Source organism: Lactuca serriola, chromosome 8 (genome assembly GCF_051521515.1).
Source record: "Lactuca serriola cultivar US96UC23 chromosome 8, Lser_US96UC23_V15, whole genome shotgun sequence".
Classification (NCBI taxonomy): Eukaryota; Viridiplantae; Streptophyta; class Magnoliopsida; order Asterales; family Asteraceae; genus Lactuca; species Lactuca serriola.
Window position 1 is genome coordinate 165,448,892 of NC_136415.1, and position 24,736 is coordinate 165,473,627.

General features: G+C 35.4%; 1 protein-coding gene across 1 annotated transcript; it reads left to right on the forward strand.

The window, feature by feature from the left end:
* Positions 1-8,448: 8,448 nt before the first annotated feature.
* On the forward strand, positions 8,449-12,790 carry LOC145070150 (uncharacterized). The gene is made up of 13 exons (XM_079017094.1): positions 8,449-8,610; positions 9,419-9,489; positions 9,564-9,632; positions 10,140-10,268; positions 10,355-10,441; positions 10,783-10,836; positions 10,919-11,009; positions 11,204-11,274; positions 11,349-11,418; positions 11,802-11,854; positions 11,942-12,035; positions 12,162-12,256; positions 12,519-12,790. The coding sequence occupies exons 1-13, from the start codon at positions 8,538-8,540 to the stop codon at positions 12,606-12,608; spliced, it is 1,047 nt and encodes a 348-aa protein (XP_078873220.1). The 5' UTR covers positions 8,449-8,537; the 3' UTR covers positions 12,609-12,790.
* Positions 12,791-24,736: the final 11,946 nt, after the last annotated feature.

The window sequence follows — 24,736 nt, forward strand, 5'->3', positions numbered from 1 at the left end:
AGAACATGACATAAGTAAATGGGTGTTGTACGCTGCGGTTAAACATGGGCAGTTATGTAGTCGTGTCTAGGATCAATATAGCCTGGCCAACTATATTCATTCGAGACACGTCCAACATGTGCTTGGGAGTGACTGTGGTATGCGACATGCCTAAAACTTACCCTAATACCACAAACATCGAACCAGTGTCGTAGCGAATCATGAAATACTATGGGAGTATTTCACAGGCCAATCCTTTGTAGAAATCCTCGTATACGCGTTGTTCCTTGATCATCCCTCTAGCGATAAATTATCTGCTTTGATAACTCTTTCCTGGTTTATCGCTTAATAGAATGCTATATCTGTCTTGATGAGATATCCCCTGTTCTATATCTCTTGATTCAATTCAGAGGACTTATGATCCTCTCTTTCCTGATCTTTTTAGATCAAGATGCCTCCAAGAAAGAGACCCAACTCAAAGACCAATAACTCTCCGCCACCACCTCCTCCTGAATTTGACCCTGTGATGTTCCAGGCCATGGTGGCAGCTGCTATGTCTCAAAGAAACCCTGATGGTTCCGGTGGTTCGGGAGGTGGTACCCAAACCCAAAACCAAGAAAGCAGTCAGGGACACCGAAAAGAGGGTTGCTATAAAGACTTCATGAACGCGAAACCCACATCCTTTGATGGCACTGGAGGTGTCATTTCCCTCACCCGATGGTTCAAGAAAATCGAATCAATCTTTGAAATATGTGCCTGTTCGGAATCTGACAAACTAAAGTTTGCCGCCTGCACCTTCCTTGAGAAAGCCCTGACTTGGTGGAACGGCCGACTCAAATCCTTAACATTACCTGTAGCAAATGCTATGGGTTGGGAAGTTATGAAGGAGCTTCTGCTCGCAGAGTATTGCCCTCGGGGAGAAATGCAGAAGCTAGAACACGAACTCTGGAACCTGAAGATGAAGGGTTCTGATATAGTCGCTTATACTTCAAGATTCGATGACCTGGCGTTACTCTGTCCGATAATGGTTACCCCGGAGAGTAAGAAGATAGAGAGATTTATTTGGGGATTGACCCAGCCAACAAAAGGAAATGTCTTCGCTGCGAGGCCGGATACATATGACAGCGCTAAATGTCTGGCGCAAACCCTGATCGATCACGAAGATAGCTCCGATGAGGAGGCTACCACTCCTGAGCCAGTCAAAAGTGGAGGTGGAAGTAAAAAGAAATTATGGAACAAGCAGAAGGCCCAAAGTACGCAAGGATCCTCTAAGAAACAGCAAACGGTAGCAGTCCATGATGCTACTGCCCCTGTTGCTATTTCTGCTGTCGGATCCACGGCCCAAACTCGTACCAGTGGATACACTGGTACCCTTCCTTGGTGCACGAAGTGCCGCTACCATCACCGTACTCTCGGTCCATGTCGCGAAAGAATCTGCGACAACTGTGGCAAGAAGGGCCACCTTGCTCGTACCTGCAGAAAACCAGCCAAATCAACAAACCAATCGTCCGGAGCGGGAATTAGTCCGGCCTGCTACATTTGTGGCAAAGTAGGGCACTTCAAAAGAAATTGCCCTAAGGCAGCAACAACTGGCAACATCGGAAGATTCCTAGCAATAGGACGAGAGGAGATAACCGCTGATCCCACTGTCGCCGCAGGTATATTCCTCTTTGACATCTCTTATACCTACAATTCGTTTCGATTCTAGTACTAAAAGAGAAACCTGTTATCTACCCATTCAAACATCTTTCTAAACTCAATCCTTCGTTAGTAATAGAAAATGTGTACCATCAAGTTGGTTAACCAGTGAGAGAGAAAGAACACTAACGTCATACCCATAGATTGTATCCCCAATCCGAACGATTATTCTATTCCATTCGACTTAATGGAAAAATTCTCATGAAATGCTTTGATGCTATGTTTGACATGTAATGACCGAGTCTCATTCATGTTGTTATTCTTGGTTTCGAAAGGGTCGCCCGTCTAAATCTTTTCCCTGACCTGACTCTCGTGATCTTTGGCATCAAACCCCAATCCAACCTTTGCATCATTTCGTGCATCAAAGCTTAAAAAGTTTTCCCGATCGGAGTGCCATGCATTCTTTGTCCGTGTGATCATCGGAAAACGGGAAGTCTGGAGCTCTTTCCCTAATGTCTTTCCCGAAGGATTCCCGAGAATTCCTTCCGAACATTTAGTCTAGTCTCGCACCGGCCTAATCCCTGGAACTACCTCGTAACCAAACCTCAGTAAGAATAACGTGTCCAAGACGGTGACCAAGGCTTGATATGATCACTACGAGTTAGTAGTGGTGCCCTTCGGTGAAATCATCTTCCCTGAGCATGTAGCTAAGCAAAGCAGTCATACCTGCAAACCTTTCCAAAAACTAAGGCGATAAGGAATTAGTCGGCACCAGAGATACCCATAGAAACCTGTCGATTCTTGGGTCCCATCGACTATTATCGCAGACCCATCCAGAAATTTCTTCTAGAACCATCAGACCCTTAACTACTTTGCTACATGAAGATGTGCCTCCCTATTGGAGCGTGTGTCCTGTTGAAGGCCTTATCCCAGAAAAGTATGATATGCTTTGGGAAGTGTGAAATACTTCACTCGTGATACATTAGACCCTTCACGATCCTCGTTAGGATCGATTCCGTAACCTTCGAACTCTGGCTACCTTCAGAACTTAGTAACATCCATCTTGTCTTCCACGTCTCGAATCCTTAGAAGCACCTACCCAACGAAACCGTAGTAATTCCTTTGATGAGACCGAAGTCAACGAAAGTCTGAACTTCCATGGGAGAACCAATTGAGATCATGGATTGAAAGAGTGAATGCACGAAACAAAGGCGTTTCCCGATAGTGAGGGTTCGCTGGAACGTCAAGCGGAGACCCGATTCCACTTGGGAGCGTGAAGATCCGAAGCAACAAATCTATCCATGTCTCATTAAAATTCATGATCTGTATCTTAATCTTTGAATTTCGGGACGAAATTCCCTATAACGGGGGGATAATGTAACAACCTGAAGTTGTCCATCGCCGAAAACCCGTTCTACCCGTAAAAATCCGCCCTTATCAATTCGTTCCGATTTCGTTTTTGGGCTAAATTATTTAAAGTTATATGTTTATTTTAATCACATGAGTGTCGAAACCTCTTAGGAACTCATGAAATTGGGCCGTAAACTCATTAACATGGGGAGTAAACTCCTTCTAATGTGTTAAGATGCCACTTAAACACACCATAAGCCTTGGGATAAATACTAGAAGTGACCACAATCAAGTTAAGGACCTTAAAACATATTAAAACACCCCCCTAAGGAGTTCATGGCCATGAGGTGGAGTCATGGGCCGTAAACTCCTAAAACCATGTCAAAAGTCACCCTAAATTCCATACAAGGCTTGTAGAATTAATTGGAATCACATGTGATTGATTAAGAACCCAAAACATCAAGGATTTAGTGTTAGGGGGAGTTTACGGTCGTAAACTCCATGTTTACTGCCGTAAACTCCAATAAATGGTTCTTAAATGAGTTTAATTCATCCCAATGCCGTAGATGTAATCCTAGCTAATTTATCCATGTGATATGAAGCCATTTAGAAACCAAAAGTACCCCACCATGAGTTTACGGACGTAAACTCATGGGGAATATGTCATTAGGGCCAAAAACTCTAGTAAGAGTTTACTCTTGAATAGCAAACTCCATATCCAATCTTTATGTGTCCTTAAATGCCACTCGGGTCCTTCCAAACACTTGTAAGGGAGTGTTTCCGCAACTAGAAGTGATTGTCCCTAACTAATAAATAATTCAAGTCCTAATTAGATACAAATGTGTGTCTTTTCATTATACATAGGAACCTCGTGCATTTGCAAACCCATAACTGACGTTTAGGATCCAAGCAGACACATTCCTCGTCCGGTGAGTTCATACCCCTACCCTTTTTCAATGGTTTTTAAATGTTTTCAGGGGGGGGGGGAATACAAGCAAAATAGAAATGTTTTCAAAACCTTAAATTGATGTATTTCAATAAATGTCTGACAAACTTATAAATATGTTTACCCCTTATGTATTACGCTGAGCATAAGGGATGTTTTATCAATCAGAATTATATGGATTTCAGAAAGGGAAACAATCAAACAAATCAAAAAGGGAAACAATCAAACTGATCAAATTATAATGGGAATAATTTGGGGATCTTTAGTTCTTGTTTAAACACGTACTGATATATATAAAGTTACTAGATAAACTATGTCTGATTCAGTTTATCTCTGTTTCATTTAGAATGTATTGGCAGATAATTTCATCATATATAATCGTTTTCACTGTATTATGTTTCATAATGTTTAGTATGTTTGATATTGTTTGAGAACACCGTGAATAATTTAGTACTAGCTTATGAGATTTGTCATTACCCTTTGGGTTATCAGTAAATCCTCCCCGGAAGTGTAACCAGAGTCTCCTGGAGGGAGAGCGTGGAATTTGTGAATAGATCTATTCGGGAATGACAATCCCACACCCTAACTGCTAGCTACAGTTAGGCGGGCACGCTTGGGGTGACAAATTCTGGATATCGTCCGACGTCTGACAAGCGTCAAGGAGGTCTTGTTGTCGTATCAGCATGGTTACCCGACTCACAATACGTATTAATATAAGTTTATTCATGGTTTGGTTTTGGTTTCTGATTTGATTTCATATCTACTTTCTATCTATGGTTCCTATATATAGTATGGGATGATATTCCCATGGTTTTCAGTCTATAGATTTTGTATCTAGTGCGGGATGTTATTCCTATGGTTTTCAGTATATATACATAATACATATCTAGTGCGGGATGGTAGTCCCATGGTTAGAATCTATATCTAGTACGGGATGGTAATCCCATGATTTTCAATCTATATCTAATACGGGATGATAGTCCCATGGTTTTCAATATATATCTAGTTCGGGATGGTAGTCCCATGGTTTTCCATCTATATTTATCTATAGTTTCGTGTATATCAAGTTATCTTATATCTAGTTCGGGATGGTAGTCCCACGGTTTTCAATCTATATCTATCTATAGTTTCGTGTATATCAAATTATCTTATATCTAGTTCGGGATAGTAATCCCATGAGTTTCAGTATATAGTTTTATGTATTAAACTATACTCTGTGATATTCAAGCAAACTTACACTTAGGAAAATATGGGATTTTCCTGGGATAACATAACAACTCGTAAACGAATTAAGAAAAGAATGGATAACTAAACTATTCGGAAAATATGGGATTTTCCTGGGGGTAACATACAACACGTAATCGAATTGGTAACAAATGATAACTAAACTGATTTACATAAGAAAATATGAGATTTTCTTGGATAACAAACCTTTTCAGAAAACTATAAGAAACTGGTACATTTTTCAGAAAACAAACATCTTATGAACTCACCAGCTTTATGCTGATTTTCAAACTGCTTGTATCTCAGGTCCGCATTAGACAGGTACCCGATGATCTCTTTTGGCGAAGACGGAGTGCGAAGAAGACACATCTTACTTTTGTTCATATATACTATGTATCACACTTGTACAATTTACTTTTGAAACAAATGTAAACTTTTATATATGTAATGTAATGGTTGTTTACTTTCCTTACAATGTACATTGGATTTGATACTCAACGTGGAGTCAACCCCGGAAATGTTTCTGCCTTCGGTTTTCGGGGTGTGACAGTTCGTATATGAGGTTTTCTTCTTCAATTCAAACTTTATTCGGTTGGGCTACCACTTTATTTCAAAATATTATTGTTTTTCTTAATAATTCTAATTAATAGGCATATAATATTATTAGTTTCTCTATTTAAGTTATAAAAAGTTGCTTAAACTAGAAGGGTGCATGTAGAAAAAACATCATCTGACATCCATACCTTCGTCGAAATATCTACAAAGAGATTGATAGTCAGACATTCCAAATTTACAACTACAAATCACATGTGCAACTTGAAAGGTATAAAAGTCATACATGCTATCTTCATGTAACTCATCTTGTCCTTTTACTAATCATCATGTATCTACAATAAAACATGGAAATTGCAGCACACTATATCGTATTGGAATGTAAAATACACAAGAAATAAGTCAAATCAGTCTATCAGACTGCAACTTTAACATTTGTATTCATTTAAAGTGTTTAGCCTCCCAAATTCCATGAATATATCTAATGATTTCTCTATGTTTTTATGCACTTTGCAAAGTTTGCAACAATATGAAAATAGACTTTAAATTTTGATACAAGTTGCATTCAAATTAGGAGGACAAATAAGAAAAGATTTCATGTGATTATGTATATTTACAAAAAACATAAACATAAATAATAGGTGCCAAATGCATATGGTTAATGATTAAAGCAAAATCATACTACTATATGGAAGTAGAAAAGATAAAATCTATGTTGTTTGTTTTCTTATAGCAGTGACTTGCATCAACATAAAAATTAATGCATGAAATTAGGATTGAAAAATGTGAAGGACTTACTTTAAGACAACATTAACCCAAATTGACATATATTGCCACACCTTTATCCCCTGAGAAATCACGATCTCATGGTGACAAATATCCTAAATGAAACAAACGATTTTCGTAATTTACTCGATGCATATCCTTAATGAAACAAACGATTTTCATAATTTACATAATACGTATCCTAAATGAAACAATCAATTTTCATAATTTACTCGATGAATATCTTAAATTAAACAAACGATTTTCATAATTTACTCTATGCATATCCTAAACGAAACAAATGATTTTCGTAATTCACATAATGCACATCCTAAATGAAACAAACGATTTTTGTAATTTACATAATGCATATCCTAAATGAAACAACGATTTTCATAATTTACATAATGCATATCCTATATGAAACAAACGGTTTTCATAATTTACTCGACGCATATCCTAAATGAAACAAACAAATTTCTTAATTTACATAATGCATATCCTAAACGAAACAAAAAAATTTCGTAATTTACATAATGCATATCCTAAATGAAACAAACAATTTTTGTAATTAACATAATGTGTATCCTATATCAAACAATCGGTTTTCGTAATTTACTCGATGCATATCCTAAATGCAAGGTTGTGAAAATCGTTCGGCTGTAGTTGGGCTGGCGATAAGCAATTAATCGGACTAGGCGGGGATTAATCAATGCCGACCATAAATTATTAATAAAATTATTTAAAAATTAATATATTCTAAAAGAGTAAGTATTTGATAATTTAAAATTTTAAAAACTTGAAAATTTGAAAATTTTAATATAATATTTTAATATTTGAAAATTTAATATTTTAGTGTAATATTTGAAAATAAAATTTTTTGAATTTTTTAAATATTTCCGACCTATGACCGCCAAGGACCGCCTAAGTACGAGTTTGACAAAATTTGACCGATATCCGCCAAACACCCTAATCATAATGGGTTCAAGGCCGCCAAGCGATTCGGTCGCCGATGCCAAAATCTACAACAGTGCCTAAATGAAACAAACTATTTTTGTAATTTATTTGATGCATATCCTAAATGAAACAAACAATTTTTGTAATTTACTCGATGCATATCCTAAATTAAACAAACGATTTCGTAATTTACATAAGGCATATCCTAAATAAACACAAACAGTTTTCGTAATTTACTCGATGCATATCCTTAAATACAAATTAAAGAAATGGACCATGTGGTTTGCAAAAACTTCACGTTTGGTCCCTCTGTTTTCGTTTGCACTCAAACAGTCCCTAGGTTTTGGTTCTATTATGTTTTTCATCCCCTCGAAATATGAAAAGACCATATTTTCCTTTGTCTTTATCATTTTTAGTTTTTTTTATTAATTTTTTATTATTATTGAATGTAAATGATTAAATAAACTTAAAATGGAACCTACCCAGAACCCTACATCCCACACTTCTCATGTACTTCTCTCTCATTTTAATTCACCATCACTTCTGAAGCCCTCCCACGGAAAGCTTCATCAGACAAATGATAAACAATCACCACCACCACCAGCGTTGTCTCTTATCTTTCTGAAAATATCTCTCCCTACGTTGCCTCGTGCGTCTTGTGTTTTTTTTTTCCGGTAGTGTTTGGTGTTTTCTGACAGTGGTCGGTCGTTTGCAGCGTTTATGAACTGAAATGAGAGAGAAGGTCATGAGGGGTGTAGTGTTTTGGGTGGGTCCAATTTCAAGTTTATTTAATAATTTGTATTATTTAATAATAAATAATAATATAAAAAATGAAAAATATAAAAATAAAGGACAATATAGTCTTTTTTTAGCTCTATGAGGGACCGTCCAAGTGAAAACGAAAACATAGGAACCAAATGTGAAATTTTTGCAAACCACGTGGGACCATTTTAGTAATTTGCTCTCTCCATTCACACTCTATCCCCTACAAGTCCAAACACCACATATCATAGGTGTTCCATCACTCTCACCTGCTCTCATATTGCGATTACTCTACTATAAATATAAACACAACACATTGTCTCAACGTGTTCACCTCACCATTGCTCATCAGAATTTCGAGAAGATGGATCCCGTCGAATCAGCAGCCAACCTCCGTTCACGATTTGTTGAAGTTCTCCGTAGTCGCCGTTCTCCTAGTAAGCTGCTTTCATAGATTTGGTCAATTTTTATGTTTAGTTGTTGCGAATACTTGGGATCATAACATACTCTCCTCTACTCTCATACAACCATGTGAGTTCTTTGCCTATAATAATTAAGCTATATAGAAAAATAAGGAGTAGTTTTGGGATAGACATTGCCGCTAGACTGCTAGTAGTAGTAGATTTCTTTTGAGCTGATTAAGATATAGGCTATGGAGATCACAACTAAAGTGTGTGTGTTTTATGTATCTAGATTTGTTTATGAATATTTACAATTTCCTCAATCCTGTAAGAGTAGTATAACGACAGTTGCTTTCATTATAAAATAACTCATTTGATTGTCCAAAGTCAAAGTGAAAAACTTGTCTGAATACATGTAGTTTTTATTGTAACACTCAATTTCTTTGTTTTCAATTAAGTTTTGTCTAAATAAAGTAATTGAGAAGGAAAAACTAAGCTAGTGTATATTTGTAAAAAGTTAGGACTTAATTGGAAAAGCCTCATTTCCCTAACTTTTTCAATTAAGGTTTTCTCTTGCATCAACTCAAAAAGAAACGTAACTAGCTTACCAAATTAAGTCATGACTCCATTAGATAACAAACAAATAATACCAAACTTTGTTCTCTGTCTCTCATTGTCTTGTTTGGAGAGGAATTAAGTTTAACTTTTTTCATCAATAACTACAGTTATCACTCTTATCCAGCAAGTATTACCTTTATCAACCATTTCATAGAAATATGACTTCATCTCTTTATTTGTCAAAATTTGGATTCATAATATACTTCTGCTGCCATTTTTTTTTCAGTTCCACTTCAGACACTAGCTGCAAAATGTGTGGAGGACCCCTTATATCAGGGAACGCCTTGTGACTATAAGGTGGACATTACCTGTCATATACTTTACGTTTCTGTTAATCATTGTTAGAAGTTATCTTAATTGAACACTATCAGGCAATGAAATCCGTACCGGAAGCACGCACTCATAACTTCAATGAAGAAGACTTCTACCTACTTACTGAGGTTACTTTCACCCTGTTTCTTTTTCCTTTTTTCTCATTCAATGCTAACTGGATAATGTTAATATGAATATACGATATTTGAAAGATATATGAGAAAATAACTACATATATGGAACTATGGTTGTACGGAAGGATTGAAGGAAAAAATAAACGAGAAGAAATTTGTAAAAGGCTAGGAATTAAATTCGAGCTTTTTCTATAAATTCATTCTTTTTGCATTAAGTTAAAAATAAACACTCATATTCGAGGAGTATTCTTTCCTTGACTTTGTCTTTTAAGTCATTCTCTTTTACATTAAGTCAGCAAGAAACATTTATATATATATATATATATATATATATATATATATATATATATATATATATATATATATATATATATATATATATACACACACACACTTCTCTCTATTCAATGATTTCCTATGAGCACCATTATGAACAAACTAACATGTGAGTTTATTATTCCTGATGTTAACATGACGAAACTTATTATTTATTCAAATTAGGAAGGAGAGCAAGGGCGACTACCCGTGCTCATTTTGAGCATGAAAGAAAGCACACCTTCGAAAAGACCAGCTGTTGTTTTTCTACATAGCACAGGTGCATGCAAAGAGTGGGTACGCCCTTTACTTGAGGTATAATATAAAATTACAAGGGTAGATTGGTCATTTACTCATTTTACAAAAGACTTTCATCTAATGATGTCTTCCTTTCAATTCAGGATTATGCTTCACGTGGATATATTGCAGTTGCCATTGATTCTCGTTACCATGGAGAACGTGCCAAAACCCCCACCGCCTATGAAGATGTGTGCATTGAAACCCTTCTTCATTTTTATTTGCTTTATGCAAGAGGGAATAACGATAAATGCAAGAAAATATTAAAAAGCAAGATATTTCATATATTTGTTTATTATAGCATCCTACTTTGAAAAAAATCTTTCCAATTATAGCAATGTGATTTATATGGAAACCAATTTTTCTTGATATATATATATATATATATATATATATATATATATATATATATATATATATATATATATATATAGTTGAGTAGATTTTTTAGAGTATAATGGACAATATTCTAATTATATTTCATGATCTCAAACCATGAATTTATCTTCAATTTTATATATTCTGGATCCAGGCTCTGGTTTCATCATGGAGGAATGGAGATACAATGCCATTTATATATGACACGGTTGTACTTCTTAACTTCTGAATTTTTCAAATGACATTATAAACTTTTAATGCCCAAATCTTTAATATTTATTATGTTTTAGGTGTGGGACCTTTTAATGTTGGCAGATTATCTAACCGAGAGAGATGATATAGACCATTCCAAGATAGGAATCCTTGGGATGTCACTTGGAGGTTGAGTTTTAATATTTTATTAAACACGATATCTAGCAAAATCAAGAGAGAGAGAGTGTGTGTGTCTATATATATATATATATATATATATATATATATATATATATATATATATATATATATATTCTTTTATTATGAGTTATCATGCCTTTAATTCCACAACTGAATTATTCATGTGTCAATTTGTGCGGTAGGAATGCATGCGTGGTTTGCTGCTTTTGCCGATACACGTTATTCAGTAGTTGTCCCAATAATTTCTCTTCAGGTATTTTTTCCTTTTGACTTAATGGGCTTAATTAAACACTTAATCCGACCTAATCACTTAATATAAATGTGTAGAGCTTTCGGTGGGCCATAGATAATGATCAATGGCATGCTCGTGTGCATAGTATTAAGCCTGTGTTTGAAGGTAATCAAGACAATACTTTACTAAAGAAATATAAAATCTATATTTTTAGTATGTTATCACTTCTATGTTTAATAAAACATGTAAGTTAAGTTATATATGCGTGTTCTTTTACTTAATGCAGAAAAAACGACTTTGAGTTGTAAATTTTTACAAAAACTCCCTCATTTAGTTCGTCAAATATATTTTATAAAAATTGTTGAAAATTCTCTTGATATATATATATATATATATATATATATATATATATATATATATATATATATATATTATATATATTATGGTTTTAAAATCTTACGGCTGTAGTTAGCACATGCACTCTTTCTAAAATATAAAAAAAATATCGCATGATTTTGTGATGTTGCTTTTATATTCTTTTTCTTCAGAAGCAAGGATTGATTTAGGGAAGGAAGCGATTGACAAGGAGGTTGTGGAAAAGGTATGTTCCATAAAGATTGCTAAATGCGTTGTTGACATGGCATCCAGCTGGCATTTACTGTTGATGTTCGGCTACTATTTTGACCAGGTTTGGAACAGAATAGCTCCTGGTTTAGCATCCGAGTTTGACTCACTTCATACGGTCCCGGTTATTGCAGTACGCCCTTTGTTGATTATAAATGGTGAAATTACCAATCTACACACTCTTCTTGATCCTATATATATATATATATATATATATATATATATATATATATATATATATATAGATATTTCTGATCAAATAATAACATGGATAAAACTATTAGGTGAAGATGATCCCCGTTGCCCAGTGGAAGGTCTTCATGCTACCATATCAGCAACACAAAAGGCTTTCGATGCCCTATCTTTGACTCATTTCAAGGTATTGACTTTTGACTTTTAACTTTTGGGTCTTGACCAATGTTTCTTGCTTTTTCTAAAATGTTTCTTGCTTTTTCTAACTGGGCAAATTGCACGGAATAGCAACATACCTTACTAACAAAAAATATTAGTATGTTGATATTATAGTTAAAAAAGAGAGTAGATTGTCTATATTTGTAAACAACAGTAAAGTATATTGTTATATGATGTAATATTGTGTTGTATATAATGTACTTATGTGTTTTGTTATGAATGAAATTTAGGTGATAGTCGAAACAGGAATTGGACATGAAGTGACGTTATCAATGTTTAATGAAGCGAGTGATTGGTTTGACAAGTTTCTCAAACTGTAGAAATTTCTCATTCATGTGTATGTATCATATCATTAGGCCCTGTTTTTAAACTTGGCTGAATATTGTTCTACATCTAAACTATATGTGTATATCACAAAAATAAAGCTTTGGGATTGTTGTTTGTATTAAACACATGAAAAAGCCTTACAATAAATAAAGCTTATTCCAAATTGGATTATGTATCTTTTTTCTTATAAATGTGAGGGCCAAATTTAACTGTGTCTCAAGATTTGTGTTGTAAATTTGAAAGACATAGTTGTTGGATATTCCGTCTCTGAAGTGGCAAACATTTTAGAAACTATATTCCTATAACTGTGATTTATCATTTAGAAGTTATATCCTTATAAGTGTGATTTATCATTCTTCGAATCGTGGCTTTGTACATTCTTAATAACTACATAAGAAAATACTTAATATTGTTGAAATTCAAAAGGAGAAGCAAAAAAACTAAGCATAAAGCGGAAGTTACTTGGCATAGTAGTGTAATTTATGCAAAAGTGTTGCTTTTTAAGCAACCACCATGTAAATTAAGTACACAACGACCCGTTAGTTTGATACAATGGTAAAAACTTTGTTCTTAGTACAACCAAAACTTACATTATATTTTATTTGAACATTCAAAAGTGTTTCACTATAAAAAGAGTCATGAGAAGACAATCCCAAAGTCATCATATTGTGGAAACATGGGTGGATGTGTTGCGATCAAGCCAAACCCTTCCCTTTCAAACCAGAAGAACCTAAAACCATAACCATAACACCATAAGCACAAAGCTTAGTGAGTCCCCTAAATACCACATATCATACATATCATTGGACCTAGCCCTCATATTAGGCCCAAGGCCCAGCCCATTATAAGGGGCATAGCCCTGAAAAGCAAATAGGCCTAGCCTGATCATACAAATGCAAAAGTCACAAAGACAGTTAGCACCCCATGTAACATACAATAGGCCTAGCCCTTACTGATCCACGGGCCTAGCCCAACATACTAATGGCTCAACATACTAATAGGCCTAACCTAACATACAAATAGGCCCAACCACATATACCATGAAAGAGTCACAAAGACAACTAGCGTAACATATCCTAGTGGGCCAACATTGGTGCCTTCGACCCATGAGTACAGTGAGGAGACTCTACTCAATCCACTGATAGACAAATAACTGCTTGGGTTGTTGAACTGGATAACCTTGCCCCAACTAACAATAAATACAACCATAATTAATAATTAATATAACAACCTAAAATCCAAGGCCCAATCCAGAATCAAACTTCCTAAAGGGTAAAAGACCATTTTACCCATTTCTTACTTGGCATAAAACCAAGGCCCATCCTATTTTTCTCAAAAATCCCGATTCACTTAATTGCATACCAAGGCCAAATATTTGCCATCATCCTAATTGCGCTAAAAACTATCATGGACCTAATTCCAAGTAATCTCTTAGTCTATCCATAGCCCAAAGTCAAAAGTCTAATGGCCTAACAAGACTCAAATCTTAAAAGGCTCAAAATTGACATAATGGGGGAGTATGTCCCGTGTATTAGAAGGGTATGCCCCATATACACACCTCCGAAGCACAAGGTACAAGTCCAATATGCACCACACCAACATTATGATGCGCGTACACTTACAAACTCATATATTGCCCGAAATTTTCATTTGTATAAACTCCACAATCAAGCACATCAAAATTTTTCCAAATTCATCTCAAAACATTTTGGCCGGTTTTAAGTCCGTTTGAGTATTTTATTTTAATTTTTCGTCAAACGAACAATTAAATGGAAGAGTCTGTTAGGAGTGTTATGTAGCAAATAACCATTTAACACCTTGAGTAGGTGTTTACGGCCAAACAAGGGAGTTGGGACCGTAAACTCCCTATGGCATGGACTCATGCATATAGCATGAGTTTACCCTCCATTTCCCATTTTTCACTTCCTAGTTAAAGAACACCCAAGAAATTCTCTCAAGTATCATATCACATTTCCGTCAAATCCGCCAAAATGTAAGTGTTTTCTTACTAGATTCGTTCATATAACACTTTATCTAGTGTTTATACTCGATTTCATCCATGGAAATCTCCTCTTTTCTTAGACCTTCAAGTGTTCTTCAAAACACCAAGAACACACACTAGTGTTCTTGGGCTCTAATCACTCATTCGAGCTTCCCATAAGTAAGTACACTGCTCCCATCAAGTTATTTGCTTAGAATACATGTGTTTACGGTTTGGGAAGGTCTCCCAAAACCGTAAACACCTTCCAATGGTGTTTAAGTGCCCTTAACACCTTCTATGGCTTGTATAAGTGACTAGAACCTTGCATGCATAAGCTAGAAACACCAAAACACGAAAAGGAATGGGAAAACATGAGTTTACGGATGTAAACACATGTGTTTACGACCATAAACTCCCAAGGAGTGGTCCAAGGACCGTAAACTCCAAAGAAAGGTCATTTCAAGCCCCAATCACTTCCTAAGCCCTTGATTCGAGTCTATCATAATTCCTTAAGTGGTTTAGGACCTTTGAACACCCAATGGCACCACTTCCGTGAGTTTACGGTCGTAAAATCATGGGGGAAGTGGTCCAGAAACTGTAAACACCCCTAAGGGCCACCATTTGAGGAGTAAACTCCAATGTGAGGCCATACTCTCTTTATATGCAACCCTTGGTACTCCTATCACTTGTAGCAAAGTGTTTTCATGCATTAGGATGTCCTTACTTGCATAATTAGTTATTAAATGACTAATTATATACTTAAATGTATCATTACATGTTAAATAGGATTCGTGTGTGTGGTCGAGTCCTCACTTGACACTTAGCATCTTGTACCATCCGTTTATCCGAATCACCCACGTAAGGTGAGTTCGTACCCCTGAATTAACCTTTTAAATGATTTTAAATGCTTTTCGGGGGGGGGGGATACAAGTTTAACTATAGAGTTATTATATCAATCACATGTGATTAATAACTGTATAGCAAATATATTTTTCCATGTTAAACTGCTTTATCCAGCTAAAGGTTTTCAAATCTTGTTTTTATAAATTGACATCAAGTCATAAATTCTTATTGTTAGATTTTCCAAAGGTGTTACCAAAACTTCTCTTATGCTTTTATATTGTAAAATGCATGCCTATATATGTATAGTTATATAAGAAATGTTTGAAGGACTTAGGAAGGCTAACTCGCTTTAATTCCTTTTCCTTGTTTGGATGTGGCTTAGGGTAATCGGTTATCCATCTGAAGTTCATTTAAATATTAGTTATATATCATGTATACATATGTAGTCATAAAAGTTCTATCATCCATATCATCATCCTTTGGGTAGCAAAGGCATCTAGATAAATTTTCAAGTAAAGTGTAATAGGTATAGTTTAGAAACCAACCATAACTTTCATGAAGGGGAACCTAGTTATATCTATATTCTAAACACTTATACTTTTAAATAAAGAGAAAGGTTATAGAATTCGAAACACGAGATACATCCTCATGACACGAATTCCACCGTTGTCAAGTTGGTAACCAGAGTCTCCTGGAGGGAGAGCGGACATTGTGTGTATAGATCTATACGGGATAGACACTCTTACATCCTGACTGCTAGCTACAGTCCCGGGCGACCAAGCCAATGGGTGACAAATGTCACATTCATTCTGACGCAGCAGGTCGTCAAGTTTTCGATTGTCAATCAGTATGGTTACGAGTATCTTTACGTTTACCTTATAATTCATGGCTTTAAGGTAATAAGTATTATCACGGTATTTTCTATATATGAAACCATCATAACCTATTTTCCTAGTTATATATACTAGGTCACATTATAAATCTTTAAACCAACCCACATAGGATTAAAGGCTAGTTTAGACTCTCCGAGGCATGTTGTTCATTCAATACCATCCTGGAGTCTGTATTTTATTCTTTTAGACTCTCTGAGGCGTGTTGTTCATTCAACACCACCCTGGGGTTTGTATTTGATCCTTTTAGACTTTCAGAGGCGTCCCGCCTGGAGTCTATGTTTTGTTTACCTTTAGACTTTGCTAGGCGTGTTGTTCATTCAATACCACCTGGAGTCTGTGTTTATTTACCGTTTTTAGACTTTGCGAGGCATCCTGCTTGGAGTCTATGTTTTGTTTACCTTTAGACTTTGCTAGGCGTGTTGTTCATTCAATACCACCTGGAGTATGTTTTTATTTACCCTTTTTAGACATTGTGAGGCGTCCCACCTGGAGTCTATGTTTTGTTTACCTTTAGACTTTGCTAGGTGTGTTGTTCGTTCAATACCACCTGGAGTCTGTATTTATTAACCCTTTTTAGACTTTGCGAGGCGTCCCGCCTGGAGTCTATGTTCTATGTACCTTTAGACTTTGTTAGGCGTCTTATTCATTCAATACTACCCGAAGTCTATGTTTTATTTACTTTTAGCCAGTAGCATTACTGCTGAGGTAAAAATAATATTTCGCCTATTACTTTTGATTATGATTTTCTCACATATTTTTTTAAGTATAAATCATATTTTGATAAGGATAGTATCTTTAAGGGGAAAATGTTTCATAAACATAAAACAGATGGGTCTTGGTAGAAGACTGCTTTTAAAAGAGATACTCTTTGGTTTAAACATAAAACAATTGGGTCTTGGTAGAAGACTACTTTTATTAGAAAATATAGGGTTTTCTGGAAGGGATTCTAATACTCTGTAAACTCAAATCACCATCATTGTTTGAGATTATTTCTGAAGTAAAACATGTATTAATACCAATGTCATTAAATACTTATGAACTCACCAACATTTAAAAATGCTGATACTCTTTGGGAGCTTTTGTGAAGACAACCTTCGGGAGCTTTTGTGAAGACAACCTTGTACTGAGGTGCACCTTATGTTATTCTCTGTATTTACTTTGATGTTATTGTTAAATGTGACCTATGTAAAATTATTATTATTAATTCAATGGTTGTTGTACTTTGATTACTATACTGCATATGTTGTGATAATTGACATGACGTCCTCCACCCCGGAACGTTTCCGTCGTTCCGGTTTTAGGGTGTGACACAATGTTGGCAGCTTCACTCCTTTTCATGTCTTAATGCAACCAAATGCTCAATAAAATCCATAATAAACACCCAAACTCATGCATGGTCCAAAATAACTCTTCAAAATGACATTTTTATGAACAAGGGACCTCACAAATGCCAAGATTCAACATTTGGAGTAGCTTATTCACACATGGATGATCCTAAGAAACATAATGAACCCAAAACATTCATAAGACTAGATCTAACACCTAGAGTCATCAATTTAGAAACTTTATACCTCTAGAAGTTATAAGACCCTAAATTACGGTTTGGATCAGAATGGAGTACGCCATGCGTAATTCTTGTACGTCGAACGTACTCCGAAGGGTACCCATAAACTCTTTGCCTAGTACCCCCAGTGTACTCCCCAAGTATGCCCAACGTACTAGGCTTAGCCCTTAAACCTTCATACTTTCGTATGCCATATCTTCTTTGTTCTAATTTTGTTTTCGACAATCCTTATGTTCACGAAAAGGTAAAAAGAAGCTCTACACTCCTATCAAATAATCCTTTCCTTAAAACGTCCCGAACTAAAATCCAAAATTTATAAAAGGTCCAAACTGCCGATTTACGGATATACCCTTGGGCTTGAAATCATAAATCGGACTCCCGGATCTGTGGGATAAGGTGTCTAAGTCCATAACAATACTTGAGATGCACTTAACCCGACCCGGCATGGTCCATTTGGGTTGCACTTCACCCGAACGATTTTCATAACCTTTTGAGAATAATATATTTATGATTTGTGAACATATTATAAGTTATAATATATTAATATGAAATCATATTATTAGTATTGATCATAAATTAATTTAGAATTGATTTAGTGATAAAAAGGTGACTAATTAAATATAGGCTCATGTATTTATATAGTGTCGGCTAATACTCATTTGGAATGGGCTAGACATGCATGGGAGTCCATGGATGGTCCATGGAGCTTTTAACACATTGATCCTTGGAAAGGAAGAGTCATGGGTATTAGGGTTTACATGGATGTAACCCTAATCCTCCACACTATATAAAGGAGTCCTTGGCACTTGATTTGGCACTAGTTGTGTGTGAACAAGAGTGGTGGCCAAATTCAAGAGTTTGAATTATTCTCTCACGAGTTTTTCCAAAGTTTGTGGTCATTTGTGATTTCCATTTGAGGCATCCACACTATTGGTGCTAGGCTCTCAAACTCCAAGGAATCAACCACTACTAAAGGTATATCATTCTACTAGTACTTTTATGATTCAAGTTCCCCATTCCATGCTAGTTAGGATGTAAACCTTGGAAATTCTTATTTGCATGTATTTTAGAGAAAACATAGATCCAAGGTTTATAGGGTTGCATATACACCATAGGAGTGTTTGAATGCTCAAAACCCAACAGTATCATCTAACTTACATCACCCACACGCAAATAGGTCTAGATCTCTCTTTCCCAAAGGCCCTAAGCCTTATGATAACCGATCATCCGGTCACAACCCCAAATTAAGAAACGATTCAGAACAGGGTGTTACATCTCTCCCCCATTTAAATTAGATTTCGTCCTATAAATCACTCCTCACCACCCTCCTAGGAACCAACGTTCCGAACAAAACCTCTTAATGTTGAACAAATCACTAATCCCTTAACTGTTGAACCAATACATTATTGCTATAATTCTGAAGCCCTATAACTTTCTTGACCATTATATAGGTAGAACCATTCCAAAACATAATCACAATGACCTCTTTCTACCATCAGAACTGAAAGCATCCTTTTGACCCAAAACCTTCCAACTAATATGTTGGGCATACAGATTCCTTAATCCATAACTTTCTGAGGTAAAGATCTTACATATATACACTAATGATTCCCAATGCGAGTCTCGACCAAAATCCAACTCAGTACATAACTCATAACCAGATATTTAAGGATTGGCACTTGCATTTCACCGAAAATCTTCTGATCCACGAAAACCTTTCACTAAAATTGGATATAAAATCTTGAATGCCCCTCTAGGATTGCTGATCTCACACATGTCCAGCTACTAGGTTTCTAAGAGTCTATGTGATAAAGCCACCCTAGCCTATACATCACTCTTATGCCACTCACTGACCACATAATCATACCACTCTAGCCATGATCAAATACTGATAGTTTATTTTATTTCCTTCTTTTTTATAGTTTGTTTTAGATGTTTAACTCTTTTTATTAGTATTGCATTGTATATTCTTTATTTTCTTTATCATGGATGGTGTTGGGTACTTTCTATTTTGCATGAGGTAATTTGCCGGGTTTTGGAGCTTGTTGCGGTTGTGGATTAGCTTGGGGATCAGCTCTGTGGGCTTTAAAGGCTCCATTGGGCTTTATGGATCCAACAAAGGAGAATTGGGCTTAAAAAGTTGAAGAATTGGATGAAGTGGGCTTATGAAGATGGGTCGTGATTCTTATTTTGGGCTTAGACTATCCACATTTGAAGTTTGAAGATGATTGGCCAAATTTGAATCATGTGAGGTATGGATGGGACCAAGGTAATCTTGAGTAGGAAGGTGGTGTGGTGGAGAAAAAAGATCCAATAACTTTCTAGGAACACTTGCGAGGGTGGAGTCTCGGTCGCGCAACACTTGCAAGGCTACCTGCACAACTGCACAATTTGGGGCATTTTGGTCATTTTCCTCATGATTTACTTTGGGGTTAGGGCTAGCAGCCCATACTTCGATTTTCAACCATTAGAGAGCATTGGAGATGATTTTTGGGAGCTTGATACACATTCTTCTTATCTTTCTATCAATTGTTAGTTTCTTGATCCAAAAACACTTTTATGATTGTTATCTTCTTGCCATGAGTGGCTAGTTTCCTCATTTCGGTTAACTTTGGCTAAAATCCTTGGATATTTCTGTTTTTTGAAGGATTCATTCTTAATTTTCTTTTATCTTATGTTTATGATTCAAGTTCATATTTCTTATGCTTGTTTAATATTTTAATCATGAGCTTGGTACTTGAATGAATAATAGTTAGTTTATTTGTTTGGTTTGGCATTGAGTCATTGAATTTACTTTGACCAAGGGCTTCATGATGCTAGAAATCATCTTTAGCTTATGAATCATGGATCCTTTATGGATGTGTAAGCATTGGCATCCACTAGGAATTGGGGATTGCTTCATTCTTCAGGATAATCAACTTTCTTGGGAATATTCTTCAATTGAATCCTTGATTTTGATTAAGAAGGTGTGTTGTGTGCTTCCCCAACCTCCATACTACGTATGAGTAATCTTGGCATATCATGCTTCATGATTTCTATAACCAATTTTCTATAAATGATAAGCTTCATGTTGAATCCAAATTATAAACACACAAGTGTTCATTATGTTGATTTACATTGGTTGACCAGTTCTCTCTCTAGTGTTTAAGCATCTCACCATCTTGCTTAATTGCAAGCTTTTTAGTTATTCAATTCTTTTAGTTTTCAAGCAATCGCAACACCCCCTTTTTAGTATAATTGTAGTTAGTTAGTTTTATTACAATAGTTCTGTTCAATTGCATTGGTGATTGAATGCAACCATTTCCTCGAGGATCGATACCCCTTTTTACCATTACGTTTTATTTGCAAACAAAGGGTGTAATTTTCTTGGTGGACTTAACATCCCACCAAGTTTTGGCACCATTGTCGTGGAAATTGGTTATTGTTATTTGATTATTTATGCCTCTCTCTACAATAATCGTTGAACTACTCAACAATCTCGAGATTAAAAAAGATGTGAAAATGTTGAAAAAGTTAGCCAAACAAGCAAAGAAACAACAACTTGTTCAAGCTTCTTCCACTTCTCCACTAATCAATATAAAAGAGCAAGCGCATACTTGAATTGATACTGAAACTGAATCGAGTTCTCCAATTGTTGGTTATTCCTTTGAAGACATTCCATTTGAAAACTACATATGTCACACCCCCAAACCGGAACAAAGAAAACGTTGGGGCGGAGGACATCATGTACAGTATCACAACAATGCATAATAGTAATCAAAGTACAACAACAACCATTGTATTTACAAAGTTATAAGTTTTACATCTGTGTTCAAAACATAGTATATCTGACAACAAAAGTACAAGTTTAATAGACACGAGTTATAGAGTTCCGTCTTCTCAAAAATCCAGGTGTACCTGTCTACTGATTCCCTGAGAATACATCTAGTTTTGAAAAAGTGTCAACAATTAAGTTGGTGAGTTCATAAGTATGTTTGTATGTAAAATCTATTTTCTTATTCTTTGATAAACTAATCATGTCTTTCCTAGAAAATCCTATATTTTCTGTTGTATTATACTGTAAGCAAAATGTGTGAATGTTTCTATATTAGTGAAATGTAGTTTACTTCACATAAAACCATCAAAAGTATCTTTTCTCTATACTGAAATAGTATTCTGTACTTATACTTGTAAAATACTGTGGTATAGTTTTATGATTAAATAAAACTATGTGAAGTTTTACTTACTCATACACTAATCATTTTGTTCAATATCAAATTCTGAGTTATTATAACCATGCTAGATGACCTATCATCGCCTAAACATGACGTTCTTCAGGCGTCGCAGTTGGTAGGACATTTTTCACCCCAGACATGCTTTCCTAACTGTAGCTAATAGTTTAGGTGTAGGGTTGTCAGTCCCATATAGATCTATATACGAGTGTCGCGCTCTTCCTCCGGGAAAATCTGGTTATAATTTCAAGACTTGGTGTGTACTTAGAAAAGTACATGAAGGTTGTCTCACAGATGCTATATTGATGATTATGTATAGAATATTGAAAAGTTACATTCTAATAAATACATTATTAGTATGTTTCATAAACTATATAAGATATAGTTTATATGTTTGTTTACTGAAAAATGTTCTCTACTTGTTTTCCGTTATGTACTTTGTTTGTTTTCTGTTATGTGCTTTGAACTTTGAAACCAATGAATGAGTTCTCTAAACTATACCTATTATAGTTTAACTGTTTGTTTTAATATAATGAAAACCTTTGTTAACTTTTGTAAGAATCGGTAATACAGTTATTTCATGAAGTTCGTTGTTTGTACTCAAATAGTACTAAACAGTTTGAAAACCATTTTATATTTATATAAATATAATATTTATATAATTGTGATTAATTAGACCTTTGAATAAATAACTTTACCCCAAGCACAACCAAAGAAGGAACAGGAAATGAGGTCAAATTACATATTCTAAATCTTCTGAATCCAAATTATATAATTTACACATATATAAATATGTAATTTTGATAAATATAACAATTTATATATATTAAAAACATTTTAGATATTAACACAAATTTTATTGTGTTTCACTTGCATTCCCCCCCCCCCCCCCACACACACACACACTAAAACATTTAAAAATCATAAAAATGTAGGGGTATGACACCTTTTGTGAGTGATTCGATTGGAGGTTCGATTTAGGATGTTTTACCACAAGTTAGATCCTGAGGCAAATGAGTCCTATAAGCATTTCATGTAATATATATATATATATATATATATATATATATATATATATATATATATATATATATATATATATATATATATTGTCACACCCCAAAACCGGAACGGCGGAAACATTCTGGGGTGGATGATGTCATGTCAAGTATCACAACACATGCATTATAGTAATCAAAGTACAACAACCATTGCATTAATAGTAATAGTTTTACATGGTTTACATTACAATACATCAAAGTAATACAGGTAATAATATAAGTGCAGTTTGGTACTAAGTTATCTTGATCAACAACTCCGGGAATGTACCTGTCTAATGCTGACCTGAGAATACAAGTTATTTGAAAAGCGAGTATCAACATTTTTACAAATGCTGGTGAGTTCATAAGTATTTAGTGTCATTTTATCCAAATAACTTTAATAAAAGTGGTAGTTTTAGAGTAACCATTACATTATTGTCTTTTCCAGAAAATCCTATATTTTCTTTAATAAAAGCAGTCTTCTACCAAGACTGGACAAAGTTATGTGGTAAAAAGTAGTTTTCCCTTAATCGCTATCATTATCAAAATACAGAATTTGATTATTAAAGAAAGCAAAAGAAATCAGGGAAATAACATATGCCTCAGCAGTGAAAACTGCTGACGAAGGCAAAGGAATCATAGACTCCAGGAGAGTATCGAACAAACAACACGCCTGGCTCAGTCTAACAAAGAGAGACACAGGCCCCAGACGGTACCAAATGAAAGGTACGACTAGCAAGGTCTAAAAACAGAGGATACAGACCTCAGATAGTATCAAATGAAAGATATAGCTAGTAAGGTCTAAAACAAAGAATACAGACCCCATACAGTATCAAATGAAAGATACAGCTAGTAAGGTCTAAAACAGAGGATACAGACCCCAGACAGTATCAAATGAAAGATACAACTAGTAAGGTCTAAAACAGAGGATACAGACCCCAGACAGAATTAAATGAAAGATACAACTAGCAAGGTCTAGAAACAGTGACTCTGAGAGTGGGTTCCCAGCGTACAGTGTAAAATACCATTACCTTAAGGCCATGAATTATAAGGTATCCTGGGATACTCGTAACCATACTAACCGACACTAGAGTACCTGACGCCCTACAAGCGTCTATATAAAATATGACATTTGTCACCCCTTGGCTTGGTAGGCCGTGGACTGTAGCTAGCAGTCAGGGTGTGGGGGTGTTAATCTCGTATAGATCTATACACACAATGTCCGCTCTCCCTACAGGAGACTCTGGTTACCAACTAGACGATGGAGAAGGCCGTGTCCCGAAGATGCATCCCAAATAGTGGGTAGTGGGTTTCCAATACAAGTGTTAAACGAGTGGTAGAGACTCATAACTGAACTGACTAATGTAAACCTATATGTCTATGCTTGTGTACATAATATATAACTAATGATCAAATGACCTTCGGATGGACATCCGATCCCACCAGACCACATCTCAACGAAGAAAAGGAAATAGGGCGAACAAGCCTTCCTGAGTCCTTCAACCATTATTTATATGCATCTATACAAGCATAGGCATACATCCAACTACGTTTGATTGTGTAACAAGTGGAAACGTATCGTGAAGTCT

Bases quoted from the DNA above. Each gene is read 5' to 3' on its own strand.
- LOC145070150 (XM_079017094.1), top strand. From the start codon at position 8,538: ATGGATCCCGTCGAATCAGCAGCCAACCTCCGTTCACGATTTGTTGAA. The intron at 10,442-10,782 runs GTGTGCATTGAA...TTCTGGATCCAG, and splicing joins CCCCCACCGCCTATGAAGAT to GCTCTGGTTTCATCATGGAG. The intron at 11,010-11,203 runs GTTGAGTTTTAA...TTTGTGCGGTAG, and splicing joins CCTTGGGATGTCACTTGGAG to GAATGCATGCGTGGTTTGCT.